We start from the raw sequence: 15,769 nt of genomic DNA, 5'->3' as shown, positions 1-15,769 counted from the left end.
TACCCCTGGACCCAAAACACACATGCAAGACAGTGAATGGGTTCTCGCCTGTGACATCTGCAGCTGTCTGCACAGAAACAGAATCACCGAGAACAAAAGACAAAAACAGCAAACATGAGCTGGACAGCTGTTTGCACTGTCTCAGACAGCAGCAGCCCTTCTTCTGGGTGGAAAAGTAACGCTAGGTTTTGTGCAGAACACTTCTAAGCGCCACCGACTGGGAATCTTCTGCGCCCCTCTCCCCGGGCATGGAAAGGTGAAGAAGAAGTAGGCCTGGCTTCCCAGAACTAAGTCAGTACACGTGTAGGTATTAAGAGCAGCCTTGTGAAGCCAGCTGCTCTCTCCGGCCTTCAGTTCAACACAAGGCAGCGGGTTATGTGGAAAACAAAGGAATTTGCTGCCTCCTGCCTTTCTGACTAGAGACCAGATGGAAGTCCTCAAGGATCCTCTCCCACCCCCATCTCCCCTCCCCCGCAGGGCAGCAGAAAGAACGTAGCCACTCACCTTGAAGTTGTGTGTCTTCTCATAGTTGAAGTGGTTGTCGTGTGTGAGGGCAGCTCTTCTGACAAGCGAGGAGATCTGTGAACAAGCAAAGAGCTTGAGAGGAGACCAAAGAAAGCCACCTTTGAGTCCCACCTTCACCCCGAGCGCAATGGCCAGCAACTCTTGACGCTTCCTGCCAGGCTTGGACTTGCGAACCATAGCACATTTTCTCTCGTTTTCCAGCCAGAGCTCCTGAGAGAACATCGTGCTTGGGTCTCGGATCTCCCGAGTCTGCCTGTGGGAGCTCTCTAGAGCCAGCAGAGTTTGGGGACTGTGGCAGCAGATTTGAGACAGCTGTGTCCCGTCTGCAGAGCCCCGAGGCATGTGACCTGGAAGGGATGACTGAGTGATGGAGGGGGCTCTGACTGAGTAGGGATGGGCCTGCTTTGTGCGATTTCTTAAGGCTGGCATGTGCCTGGAACAAGAGCACACATTCATGTGTAACCACCCCCTGATTATCCAGTCAGCATAGGAGATCGAGGGAGGCAGCCATGTGTGCACATGCGCATGTGTGCATCCAGGCGTGCATACACACACACACACACACACACACACACACACACACACGCTTCTTGTGGTGTTCCTAGTCAAAGCTGTATCCAATTATTCTGGGCCTCTGAATCTCATCTTGGGCTGACCTCTAGCAGACTAAACCTTTAAACCCACATGATTCTTTAATTGTATAGGGATAAACTCGCACCTATATATATTTTTTAAACTGCCCAGTCCTTGAAAACCTTATCTTTATTCTTACACATTTATCTAACTGCAACAGTTTGAGCCCAAGCAGCTTGTGAGAGAAGTGGAAACCATTTGGCTCTGGGCTCAGCAAGCTCCCAGGCCAGAGGGTCAGAAGGCAAGGCTGCCTCACTACAGGGTTCCACCATTGTCCTTCATCCCCTCCCAATGCTCCTGCAATCCCACGAGGAGACACACCTTGACTAAAATACAAATGTCACTGCCGTTTCTCTTTTTAAACAAAGCATCGTGGGTATGTATTTTGTTAGTGCCCTAGCCTATCTTCAGGCCCTTTGTGCTTTTAGAAGCATTGGGTTGGCCTCCTTTGGGATCATGGTGTTTGGTCCCAGGTCTCCCCATTAACAGAAGAGGGGGGTTGGGGTGTCTTGGGAGTACTTTAATGCAGCTAATACCAGTCAGACGGTAAAATCAATACTTTCAGAGCTAGAATACAAGAGAATACAGAAGGCTGGGTGAACTGAGAGATACATTCTTGAGTTGCATCCTGTGTCCTATAAGACATGGCCCTGTATCTGAGCAGAGCCCCTCGAAGCTGTCCTGTGGCAATTCATGACAGCAGCCCTTCCCCTGTGTGAGTCTCCATTTCTATGCCCCATCATTTTGGCTTGGCTCAGAAGTCAGAAGTGCCTTCTCCAATTTCATCTTACTACTTTTTTTTTTTAAAAAAAAATCAGAAATAGCAGTCAAAGTTTTTTGTCACTTGTAGGAACTTATGCTGTGCCAGACAACACTCAGAATGTACTAAAGCACATTTACTAATTTAATCTCCAGCATAAGGGTATAAGGGCCAAGATGTTTATGTCCATTTTCTGGATGAAAATACTGAGGCACCAGGGGTAACAGAAATTGCTGAAGGACACATATCTTGTAACAGTAGCAGAATCCCACGCTCCTCCATGGCTGAAACAAGGCCTGGTGTTGTGAGCTTTTACTGGTCTCGATATCCATTTGTCCCAGAGATCCTGAAAAATCTCGTTTCCTGGCATATTCAGCTTCTCCATACAGCAGCTCTGGCTTTCCCTTAGAGTATTATGGCATCATTTAAACACACCTACCTCCTGACCAACATGCAAATTCCAACTCCTGTGCCATGTGCCAAGAAACAATCCCCACTCTGCCTTTTTTCCCCCTGTATTTTAGAGGCAGGGTTTCTCTGTACCTTTGGAGCCTGTCCTGGAACTAGGTTGAGTTTGGCCTCGAACTCACAGAGATCCGCCTGCCTCTGCCTCTCGAGTGCTGGGATTAAAGGTGTGTGCCACCACTGCCTGGCTGTGCTCTGCCCTCTTAAGTACTGTTCTGTTCTTCACTGCACTTAACACCGTCTTAGCGGAACCAGAGACAGTTCTTCCCTCCATTTTACCGAGAACTTGGGTATTGCCCCCGTGCCTGGGTCACCTTTGGCTCCTCGGCAAGTCTCTAATGGGATTTCTTGCTACAGCAGCCACAGAATACAAGGAAGGTTCTAGAAAGCCCTAGCACATGGAGGGAGGCAGGAGTCTGGAGAAAGGGGAGCAAAGGTGTCCCGCATCGGGTGGGGAGGGTCGCCCATTAATTCTGTCGTTATCATCACTTACACCCCAGCTTCTAAGGACCAGGATTGCCCAAGGCCATTCTTTCCTAATGGCTCCTTTCCCTGATGTGATCCTGACATGGCTGAAATGGGTTTGGGGATACCTTACAGATGTGTCCAGGGTTAGCCTCAGGATAAAATTTTGGAGGCCAGGGATAAAGCTCTTTTCTCAAACCTTCATTGCAACTAAGTGAACACAGACCTTCTGATGTAAAGAGCCCACACTAGAGTGTGTGAGACGAAGTGAATGATTATACCATTTGAAAATCAGATTAAATAACCCTTTATATAGCAAGGGGGTAACAGAGTCTCTTTGTGGTGGGTTGCTGCTTGAACACAGGATTTAATCTTTTCTTCTTGTGTGCATGTCACTACTTATTTTATTTCTACTCAGGACAGTGACTTCTTTCTCCGACAGTTTCCAGATCATTTCCCCAAACACAAGACGCATTCAGCCGCAGGCAGGAACCACACACTGTCCTTCCAGGGCCCTCTTCACAGGGACTGCCAGCGTTAGCTCCCCAGGGCAATGAGAGCTTTGAGGACACTCTGAGTCACCCCCTTACTACAGAAGAAAAAGGGTTGCAAGAGTCTCTTAGTGACAACCCCCTCCCCTTAGGCTCCCAAGGGGCTTTTTATCTGCTCATCTCCAAGCAAGCCCCCGTCCTTCCCATCTTCCACAGCAAGAATCGCTGTCCCCAACACACCTCTCCATCTGACCTATACTTATGAATGGAGGCACATTTCTCTGGAGGTTCTATTGAAACCTGTGGTTCTCCCTGGACTGCTGATGCTTGGGCCACTCCCATCTTTGTGTTGAGGGGCTCTGCTGTGTGTTGGCTGGCAGCAACCCTTGGCTCTCCTCACTGGGTACCTGTAGAACCCCCACTGTGATCACCGAAGGACATTGCCTAATACTGCCCAAGCCTCAGGTAGGGCTTGTCTGGCTTAAGTTAATAACATAAACATTTAAGTGTATGTTTCGTGTTAGGATTTGCTAAAGATGTACGAGCCTACAATGCAGTACTGTGCTAATTCCTTACCCTACAGATGAACTAGGAGCTTAAATACCTTGCCCAAGGTCCCAAATCTTGCAGGTGGGAGTCTGTTGACTTATCTAAGGAGGTCTGAGCTGCTTCCACCAGAGGACAAGTTTTATTTTTTATTGTGGTGAATACACATAACAAAGACTGACCATCTGACCGTGTTAGCATAAGCAGACTGGCTTAACGAGGGGCATTTGCCCTCCCCACGTCCTCTTAGAGGCAGCGGCTGCTAAGGATTCCTTGGCAGGAAGGTGAGGCTATGAATACACAGTGGAAGAGCTAGTCACCTCCCACTCTTTTTTCTCCTCCCATAATGAGGGTTGGAATTCTATTTTTAGAGTCTCTGTTCTTTCTCTCCGCGTTCAGGATCTCACTTCAGGAAGGCGTCCAGAAACAAGAAAGCGACCAAATGTTGTCAGACGAAGAAAAGAGAGGATGGGTCAACAGCTGAAAAGATGTGGGAAACAGCCACCTGGGGTGACCAGTATCACAGAGGATGACGGGCCCTCAGAAATCGCGGGCTCACTGGCTGCTGCCCCACCTCTCCTGACAGGCCTCTCCTGGCCTCTAGAAGCCATGTCCTTCTGCCTTACCTGGATTACTAAGTAGTGATGTACCACAGGCTCACTATTTTCCCACGGACCCTAAGGGTGTCCCAGAGATGCACTGCAAAGAGCCCTGTTAAAGAGTGTCATCCCAGTTCCGGAACCCCAGTCCCTGGGCCCTAGTGATAACCCAAACTACGGCCTGTCTGCCATCACTAGCCTGACTGCCGCTTCTGAAGCCTCTGGCAGTGCAGAACATGAAACTCGGTTGTACACATGCTGGCCAGGAGCCACAGGGAGTCTCTAATATCTCACCGGTGTTTGTGGCAATTAAAGTACGTCTGAGGAAAAATAGCTGCTGACGTAATAAAGGCCTGAATGGAGCCAGAGGTTCTATTTCCAGCATTCTCTCAGGAAGCTCAGAAGAGAAAGATTTAAATAGACACACCAGACAACACACGGGAGGGGGGTGGAGAGAGAGAGACAGGTAGGTGTGTGTGTGTGCGTGAGTGTGTGCATGTGTGTGTGTAGAGACAGAGACACAGAGAAGAGGGGAGGGAGAGAGACAGAGAGACAGACATGGAGAGAGATTAACCAAAGCAATGATACCGAGAAATGAGAAAAGGCCAAAACATTCGCTATAGAGAAAAGGACAAATAACCAATGGTCAAGTGTGTAATGGTATATTACATAAATATTAACCAAAGTGAGCAGAACACCTCAGTGATGGGACCATCTACCCCTGCATAGTATTAGGGGAGGGGTGGGCTACTGAAGCAGATACCAGCATATTCCCCATTTTGTAAGAGAAATCGACCAAAATATTTTTCTCACCCCAAATTGTGGAACATACGCAATAGTATCTCTGGGCAGAGAAATTGTCATAGGTCTCTACTTTCCTCTATATATTTGGTACATTTTATAATTATAACTTAGTTTTATTAAATAATAATTATCTTAAAAACTATATTCTATGGACTCTGCTAGTCATGTGGACATACAATCAGCTGTTTGTGCCTGATACAGCCTTTGCTTTCACTCCAAAACCTCTTTTCCTTCAGGAGAAGGAACCCAGGGTCTGTGGCCCCTTCCACGGGCTACTGAACTGGACCCAGAAACAGACCTAGGTCCAATTTTCCTGCCTGTAACTCCTCAGTGGCTCCTCACAGGGACAGCGATGGAGCGCCCCGAGAGACACTGTAAGACTCTCTGGTGGTCTACCTCTAACTTTCTGGTTCTCTGTATAATGCCAGACCTGAGATCCTGCATCCCTAACACTCTTCCAGGCGATGCTGCTGTTGCTGGCCTTGGGACCCCTGACACAGGCCTTTTCCTCAGCCTGTAGCCTTGTCTGATAAAAATAGTCAGCTGAGGGACAGGCACACAGACCGCCTCCCACACCTGCTCAAGGTGCCCCCTCAGAACGGTCACACTGAGCTTTCTGGAGAAAATGCCCTGTGTCTTAGACATCTCCCAGGGGACAGTAAGGTGCTTCTGAACTGAGAGCTCCCATTCACACGCATCTCAAGGGCTTCCACTCACCCCGATTATTTGAGAGAATGAACGTAAGACCTGCGACTGAAGAGATGCTTCCTCCCCAAAGGAATCAATGCCTTTCAAATACCAAATAGTGTTTCTCTGTATGCGACCCCATCTCACTCAGCTTCATGACATTTAAACCTCCATCAGCTCTCCAAGGTAAAAGCAGAAATCCATACCATGGCCTGCTACCGGTGCTGTGACCCCGCCACCTTCCCAGCCTTTCCTCTCCCCACGTCCCTGCTGTTATCTGGAGGACTGCTACCCATGAGGCTAGCACTGTGGTTTTGAAGGCCTGAAACGGGAGCCCCCGAGCCAGCAGGCTTTATGAGCTCAGGCCCTGTGCACTTCCCATCATAATTAAAGCCCATGTCATGCCACCGGGCACCAAGCAGCCAGCCACTGAGTGCATTTTACCAAAATCAATAAACGGTCCGCAGCCATAAACTCTCTGGAGGCGAGGCGATCACTACAGCAGTTTGTCATCATCGCTATCAATTTATCAAACCTTTTAGACACTGGCATTTCCTTAGGCTTGTTCTGTCCAGGTGCTGTCGTTACAAAAGAAGCACTGGAAATGGGAGGTGTGTAGGTCAGGCCCAGAGGCACGAGCCCTTTGGAACAAGACTAGGTAGGTTTAGGGCTTAAGTAATGTCACTCTGTATCTTAGAAATAATAAATATAGATTTATTTATATCATTTATCATCTATCTATTATATCATCTATCTATCTATCTATCTATTATATCATCTATCTACCAATCATCCATCTATCCATCTATTATCTATCTATCTATCTATCTATCTATCATATCTTCTATCTACCAATCATCCATCCATCTATCTATCTAATCTATTATATCATCTATCTATCATCTACTCATCTACTGTTGATGTATGCCTTCTTATGAGCAAGGTAGAGCCGATGTCATATTCCCACTATGTAGGTGAGAAGGCTGAGATACTCTGAGGCATATGTGTGGGAACCAGGCTCAGGAACCTTATGCCCTTGCCCATGGAAACCCCTGGACTCCCAGTGTAGCAGATGGACAATCACTGACACGGGCTAATTTCTCCTCTCTGTTCCCGAGAGCTTTCTAGTATAAAAGTTTCCAATACTTAAAATGTGACGTGCAAACAACCTGTTGGTTCATCTATGGACTCTATTCCAGTGAGTGCCATGCTGCAGGCCGCGGCTTTGCTTTTGAAAAAAAAGCTGTGTTTTGTGAAAAATGAATACACTCACTTTCTGACAGGGCTTTCATTTTTATCACCCTGCCTCAAGATAATTCCTAATTCTATAAAAGCCAGCATGCGCTCTTTTTTCTCTGTACACTGGGGTTTCGCTAGCCACACATTTAGGGAACAAGGCCTGGATGAAGACCTAGGTAGCGTCTGTCCTCAAAGCGCTAACCCATCAGTCCCATTGCTCTCACAGAATAAATGCGTTGGAGGCCTGCTGCTCTAACGGTGCCGCTATGTGGAGTTGGGTGGTTGGGCTGTGCCCTTGAAGGGCTATCAGGACCTGCCTTTTTCCCTTTGCATCCTGACTCCCATGTCTTTGCTCCACACGCCATTGCTCACCACACTGTTCTGCCTCAGTACAGGCCTTGAAACAATGGCCAGAGACCAAAACCTCAGCAACCATGAGCACAAATAATCTTAGCCCTTTGTCAGAGCGACGAAGAGTTAGCACACCTGCCCAGAGCCTAGAACACTTAGCGCTGCGCCACAGTTGTTCATTCTAGCAGGAAATGCCTGGACCCAAGCATCCAAGTCAGGTGCGTTTGGTTTGGTTTTCATTCTCTGGTAAGCACCCTTTAACACCTTTCATGGCTGCAGAATGGATATACCAATGTAGCTTACTATATGCTATTTCTGTGTGTAATACATGTAATAAATATGTAATAAATATCCTTAGCTATGAGGATATATACATACACACACACACACACATACACACACACACACATATGTATATATGTTGAGGGACTGCAGAGTTAGGGTTTGTTGCGGCATTTTAGAGTAAGTTCCCATTCTTGTGGACAAGTGAAAAACCAGAAATGCTGAATGAAATAAACCCAGATTGCTGAGTGAGAATCTAAAGTGTGTGTGTGTGCGCGCGCATACGTGCACATGCATTTTTTTCATCAACACTACTAGCTGAGACTGTTTGATTCTACAGACACTGCGCACTCTCTCCTATTGCAAAATAACCTCTCCCTTTCTTCCCCCAAACTGCTTGGAGTATTTGCTTGCTTTTTTTTTTTTTTTTTTTTTTTTTTTTTGGCTTGTGGATTCTGTATGTGACAAAGGTGGGGGACAGCAAAGCCACTAGGCTGCAGACTTCTTCCCATGGCTGTGGAGGGACTGAGGGAGGCCAGGGTAGGGGCCCACACCCTTTCCACCTGTGCCCTAGCTAAAGCTCACAAATACTGCTTCCATTGCATCCATAGAAGCATCAGGTTTCATGCCTGACTCAGCTCAGGACTGGAGCTGCCGCTGACCTCCAGACCTGTGGCATGGGGCTCTAGGTAGTGAGGCCTCACATGCCCAGGTGCCACCCTGGTTGCCTTCTAGGATCAATATGAGAAACACAAGAGCACCAAGGACGGGTCTTGAAGCACAATCAATAAAAAAATCAGTGCAGAAACTGGGGTTCAACCTAAAGGTCAGAAAAGCAAAGCAGCCAGTCACTGGCTCTGACCTCGACCTTAGTCTGAAAATGGCGGTCCTGTGATTCCGGGAAACCCCAGAACGAGACTGCGAGGAAGAGCTGTCTCTTCCCATCTTCCAATCCTCCCTTGTTCTGGGATTAAGGGTGTGCACCACTACCGCCTGGTTTCTATGGCAAACTAGTGTGGCTACTGGGATTAAAGGTGTGGGTCATTGCTGCCAGCTCTCTAATGCCAGTGTGGCTGTTTTACTTTTCTGATCTTCAGGCAAGCCTTATTAAAATACAAGTGAAATGCCACTACAGGGTCTCAACATCCCTTCTAGAACCTGCTTCACTTGGCTCACCATAGCCCTCTCCTTACAATGAAGGGCCATGCAGGCTCCTAACGGACCAGAGAACCTAAGTGGCAGCAGATGGTCAGATTGCTGGTATAGGGCTGTAACTGATGTCTCTCCCGTAGGACCTGGCCAACTGACAGAGCCTTAAGCACTTATAGGGCACGTGCTCTGCTCGGCAGGTGGAATACGCCTGTCATCTAAAAGAAAAAAAAATGTAAGGTAACCCACTGGTTTCTGTGTGTGAATAGTTCCAGATTCAAATGACAGAGGTGTTTGTTAAACATTTTTTTTAAAAAAATAAAAACATCTCCAATCCCTATTGTGCTTTGTGCAGCGAACAATCACCCGAACAAAACAGCCTTTGATACCATCCCCAGCTGCGCAGCTGAGACTCGCTGGGTGTAGAGAATTCAGTATTCTGAATTGTGTGTATTCCACACAGAATCACAGTTTAGTTCTGGGCTCTCTAGTGGGTGGAGAATGGGATTTTCAGATTCTACCATTTGGGAAAGCCAGTCCAACACCAAGTCTGTGGTTTTGCTGTCCCGTCTTCCCCGCAAGGGAATCAGAGTGGTGACACTGCCCGGCCACAGTCACCACCACACTGCGAAGGAGCAGGTCACAGCAATATGCAAGACGGACTCTTTCAGGCAAAGGCAGTTCATTCGGAAAGGACCACTGGCAATCTGACCTTGGCTCTGATTTAAAGGCAAGCAAATGATTCTTGGACACACTGCGAGCATCTCGCTCCTTCCTTCTCTTCCCAGCACATCTTTCTAAAGCAGCTATTGTTTATCAAGCACGGGGTTAGGAAAGTGGACAGGCAAGAGGGTTGACAGTAAACACAGGCAATACACACACCAGGTGATGTATTAGAACATCACCAGGGCTATGGAGAACAAGCACAGAGGTCATTCATGGTAGTGGGGGTGGGGGCTAATCAGCCTGCTGTGCAAGCAGGAGGACCTGAGTGTGAGTCCCCAGAGCATACATCTGTAATCCCAGTGCTCCTATGGAATAAGAGGTAGAGGGAAAAGAATTCCCAAAAGCTTGAAGGCTAGCTAGCCTAGACTATGTAGTGGTGAGCAATAAAAAAAGCAAGAGCCTGTCTCAGACAAGACTGAAGGTCAGGGCTGATGTCCAAAGCTCTCCTGTGACCTTCACATACACGCCATGCGTGCACACACCCAAATGCATGCACTCTCTCTGTCTCTGTCTCTCTCACACACATACACAAACACAGAATAGAAATAGAAAGAGATGTTGCAAACTTCAAAAACAGTGAGGGTCTCCTTGGCTAACATTTTCCTTTTAACAGTGGGGTCTGAAGCTGGGCTGTCTGGATTGAAATTTCAACTTCACTATTTTTTCCTGCTGGAGAAACTGAACCAAGCGTCTCAACTCTGAACAACTCTGTGACTCAGTTTATCAAGGTTGGATGTACATCACAATAATAGGTCCCTGATGGAGGACTAAGGGCTTAAGTTATGTTGACTATTATTCAACCCAGTATCAGCTACCATGTTACATACATACATGCATGTACATATAATTTAAAGAATAAACTAACTTTCATAGTTGCAGGTGATGTTTTCCAAAGTCTTAGGAAAGTGCCGTTCTAGTAAAAATACATTTACTTCCTGGGGTAAACTAAAAAAACTTCCCTTCTCACCTGCCACTATTCCTAAACACAATTTGAATTTGATCAGAATCAGTAGAGAGCTAAGAAAGATATTGTAAGCATTTTAATATATGTGCTAGTTCTTCAGAGACATTTGGTGACTGAGTGTGGAGTTTTATTAAAAGCATAAGCGCTACAAAAAGGCTGCATCGTGAAGCATCATGGGATCAAAAGGAAAAGAGACCAGAAAGACACTTTAGGATTCAAACTTAGAAAAACAAAGAATGAGGTGGTTATTATGACTTCTATGGCCATGGTGATGTCAGCAGGGCTGGTGGCCTCAGTCCTGGGCCCCATCCAGTGCTGAATTCAGGGAAGAGGAACACAACAGTCCTGAAGCAGGTGTCATGCAGCAGTTGAGTAGCCTCTAAACACCCTGCTGGGTTCCACATCCTCGCCCAAAGCATCCTCTCCCACAGCATCCTCTCCCACAGCATCCTCTCCCACGGCACCCTCTCCCACAGCACCCTCTCCCACAGCACCCTCTCCCACAGCATCCTCGCCCACAGCACCCTCTCCCACAACATCCTCTCCCACAGCACCCTCTCCCACAGCACCCTCTCCCACAGCATCCTCTCCCACAGCATCCTCTCCCACAGCATCCTCGCCCACAGCACCCTCTCCCACAGCACCCTCTCCCACAGCACCCTCTCCCACAGCACCCTCTCCCACAGCACCCTATCCCACAGCATCCTCTCCCACAGCATCCTCTCCCACAGCATCCTTGCCCACAGCACCCTCTCCCACAACATCCTCTCCCACAGCACCCTCGCCCACAGCACCCTCACCCACAGCACCCTCTCCCACAGCACCCTATCCCACAGCATCCTCTCCCACAGCATCCTCTCCCACAGCATCCTTGCCCACAGCACCCTCTCCCACAACATCCTCTCCCACAGCACCCTCGCCCACAGCACCCTCACCCACAGCACCCTCTCCCACAGCATCCTCTCCCACGGCACCTTTACCCACAGCATCCTCGCCCACAGCACCCTCTCCCACAGCATCCTCTCCCACAGCACCTTTACCCACAGCATCCTCGCCCACAGCATCCTCGCCCACAGCATCCTCTCCCACAGCACCCTCTCCCACAGCATCCTCTCCCACAGCATCCTCGCCCACAGCACCCTCTCCCACAGCACCCTCACGCACAACATCCTCTCCCACAGCATCTTCTCCCACAGCACCCTCCCGCACAACATCCTCTCCCACAGCACCCTCACCCACAGCATCCTCTCCCACAGCATCCTCTCCCACAGCACCTTTACCCACAGCATCCTCTCCCACAGCATCCTCTCCCATAGCATCCTCTCCCACAGCATCTGTACCCACAGCATCTTCTCCCACAGCACCCGCTCCCACAGCATCCTCGCCCACAGCACCCTCTCCCACAGCATCCTCGCCCAAAGCATCTTCTCCCACAGCACCCTCTCCCACAGCATCTTTACCCACAGCACCCTCACCCACAGCACCTTTACCCACAGCATCCTCTCCCACAGCATCCTCTCCCACAGCACCTTTACCCACAGCATCCTCTCCCACAGCATCCTCTCCCATAGCATCCTCTCCCACAGCATCTTTACCCACAGCATCTTCTCCCACAGCACCCGCTCCCACAGCATCCTCGCCCACAGCACCCTCTCCCACAGCACCCGCTCCCACAGCATCCTCTCCCACAGCACCCTCTCCCACAGCATTCTCGCCCACAGCACCCTCTCCCACAGCATTTTTACCCACAACACCCTCTCCCACAGGATCCTCGCCCACAGCATCTTCACCCAGCTTCTCTCACATGTGTCTGGCTGTTGGAGGGAGATAGTACCTGCTCCCTGCTCTTTGTGCTTCCTCAGTGCTTCAGTGCTTTCTTGGATATTCTCTCTCTCTCTCTCTCTCTCTCTCTCTCTCTCTCTCTCTGTGTGTGTGTGTGTGTGTGTGTGTGTGTGTGTGTGTGTGTGTGCAGGCGCACTGTCATGGAGGTCAGAAGTCAATGCTGGGTGTCCTCTATTGCTCTTCACTATATTTTTTTTGTGACAATGTCTTACATTAAAACTGGAGCTCACTAATTTTAAGGATCAGCTGGCCATCTGGCCAGGGTGTTTTTGGGATCTACAGGCTTCATGTCTCCAGTGAGAGGCTTGGAGGTGTGTGCAACTAAGCCTGGCCTTTTTGCATGGATGCTGGGTTCTGAATCCCAGTTCTCATATCTATGTGTAAAGCACTCTGCTGACTGGCCATCTTCTACACTATGCATCACGGAATCAAATTTATTTTATTTAAAATACCTAGTTATTTCTAGTTATTCTGTGATAAAGTTTGAAAATTCTGTGTGTAGCCATGTCTTACAGGATTACATGTTATACCACTGTTTAAACACATCAGCATTTCCCAGACTTGTCTGTACCCAAGGAAAACCAATAAATATTTAGCAAACAATAGTGTTTGTGAGACTCCATGCATGATGTCAGGGTGGTTCTATCCATCAAAATATATACCAAGGTCTGATGCCTTCAGCACAGCAATGGCTCAGCAGAGCTTTTATGTGTTTGGTTTAGCTGAAAGTACTACTTATCCTGAACAACACACACACGAGAAGATGAACATTGGTCTTGCTTATAGTCCTTGGTGACCCTGAGATGGGGTGGATATGGGCATTACCATCTTGTCTCCTGAATAATGAGTCATTCAGGGCTGGTGGACAAGGATTATTGCTGCAGATAACAACCTTTCAGTCAGGTCAGTTCCAGGCAGGGTGGGCAGAGTGCACCACCTGGTACTCCATGCCAGAAAAACGTGGGCACTGTGCCAGCTAGTTTGATGTCAATGTGACATGAGTTCAAGTCATTTGCGAAGAGAGAACTTTGAGAAAATGGTACCTCCAGGCTGGTCAGTGGGCAAACCTGTGGGGCATTTTCTTAGTGACTAATGTTGGAGGCCCAGAACACTGTGGGTGGTATGAACCCTGGGCACGTGGTCCTGGAGTGTGTACGAAAGCAGACTGAGCAAGCCACAGAGCACAACTCAGCAAGCAAGCAGCACTCTTCCATGGACTCTGTGTCGGCTCCTGCCTCCAGTTTCCGGCCCTAGTTGAGTTCCTGTCACAAGTTCCCTGATGCAGAACTGAAGCTGAGATAAAACCCTCTTCTCCCCAAGTTGCAGTAATAAAAAGCAAAGTTAGGTACCTTTTGGTTCCTGTGGGCCCTTCTGAGTTGCCATGATGTCTTGTTGGACAGAGCCCAGGCTATCACCTGAACCTCAACATTCCAGATTGTGACCTTGTCAGCACCCAGGTGCCAGTGAGTCTAAAGTCCCAAGATCTCAGGGCGTTGCCTCAAGGGCCTGGCACCCACACACCTCCTTTCCGCACCCCCCACACAATCGGGCTCAGAAATATTCTCTCACTGAAGTCCTTATCTCTGAAGGTTACATCCTAAAGAATCTGAATCCACTGCCCTTTCTTCCCTGGCTCCAAGTTCTTCCAGAAAGTGTTGAAGCCCTGAGGTGAAAGTACTACAGTCAAAAGCCAAGAATCAGAAAGAGCTGCAAAGCTGCCGGTGGTGGGAGCTTGGTGCTGGCTGCTGTTTGGAGCAAGAGTGCCTGTCTGCTGGCTGTTATTCCAAACTCTATTGCTTTTCCTGATTTCCAAATTTGGGCTCTGTCTTCCCATCTAGAAGAGGCCTTCTACTGGCCCAGCTGATGCCCAGGACTCGCTTCTCCAGATTAACACCCAAGATGAGTCCCAGGTCAGGAAAAGAGAGCCGAGCTTCCTTACAGCTCTGTTGACAGGATGTCTTAGGCACGATGGGAGGGAAAGGACAAAATAGTACACACTGAAAAAAAAAAAGGTCCCCAAAGAATGATGAGTTCAGATGAGATTTCCAAACAAGGTGTGGTGGCTATACCTGTAGTCCCAGAATTTGCGAGTGTTGGTAGGAGGATTATGAATTTAAAGCAAGCCTAGGATACATAGAGTTCTAGGCTAGCCCTGGCTGAAGAATAAGTAACATAAATACATACATAAATATATAAATATTATAGGTAAATAGATGATAAATAGGTATAGATAGATAGATAGACAGATAATGTTCATTCTAAATTCAATTTTAAGAATTAGAGGTATAGGATTTCAATGCTTCTGAAACTTTTTTGCATGCTTCTGTCAGTTGAGACGGAGGCAATGCTATGGGGCTTCCAAGGCTGGGTACAAAGGGCAGGGAGGCTTTTATTCTTGTGCACTAGAATCCTTGCACATGACTAGCCATGAGATGCCATGTTAGAAGTCCCCACTGTGCCGAGGCCACCACATTTCAGTGAAGCACAAGCTGCGTGGAAAGCCTCATGTGGGAATCGTGCTGGGCAGCCCTGTGGGTCACTGCAGTTCAGTTTCCAGATGTGTGAGCGAAGGCATTTCCACCTGACCCCAGAGCCCAGCTGTCAAGTCCCCTCAACACCAGACGGCACAGACTTCTAACTTCCAGAGTTCTCACTCAACAGAACCTGATGTCATGGAACAATGGGTATAGTTTCTAAACTACATTTTGTTGTTTAGCAATGATATTTGAGATAGATTTCTGGTGGAAATCTTTTCTACTTCAAAATGTAAAGCTAATGTCCTTGAAGCCTCCAGTTTATGTGATTTACGCTAAACCACTGGTTTTTAAAAAAGGGGATCAATGCTTAGCATGTTACCTATGGTGGCAACCTTATGCAGTTTTAGTCTATTTTTTATTTTTTCTGTATGGACAAAGCACACATGAAACATTAGCTTTCTTCTGAGAAAGACACTGTTCTATGCACAGTAGAAAAAGAGTTTAACTGAACAGGCTTTGATGTTTTGGCATATGTAAAACTTTTTAATGCGGTAGGACAACCAGAACAGATAATTATAGCTTATTAGAGGTATAAATGAGACACTTCTATAGATATTTTACAGCCACCTTGCGTCTCCCATTCAGGCATCCACCTAGCCAACTACCTGACTAGCCTATAGACATCAGCCAACATGGGTGACCAGCTCCTCAGGGTGACTCTGTATTGGTCTCTGGACACCCATTAGATCCAGTGCTTGCCCTCA

The 15,769-nt window shown here is 47.9% G+C and overlaps 1 protein-coding gene across 1 annotated transcript in view; it reads right to left on the bottom strand.

The window, feature by feature from the left end:
• Chn2 (chimerin 2) overlaps positions 1-15,769 on the bottom strand; it is a 292,825-nt gene that overhangs the window by 27,703 nt on the left and 249,353 nt on the right. Inside the window, exon 7 of the mRNA XM_041640219.1 lies at positions 505-579. Within this exon, the coding sequence (XP_041496153.1) occupies positions 505-579 (75 nt within the window). The remainder of the gene's footprint in view (positions 1-504; positions 580-15,769) is intronic.

Source organism: Microtus oregoni, unplaced genomic scaffold (genome assembly GCF_018167655.1).
Source record: "Microtus oregoni isolate MIOR12 unplaced genomic scaffold, Mior012 000062F_ref0000492, whole genome shotgun sequence".
Classification (NCBI taxonomy): domain Eukaryota; kingdom Metazoa; phylum Chordata; class Mammalia; order Rodentia; family Cricetidae; genus Microtus; species Microtus oregoni.
This window is presented reverse-complemented; position numbering and strand designations above follow the sequence as displayed.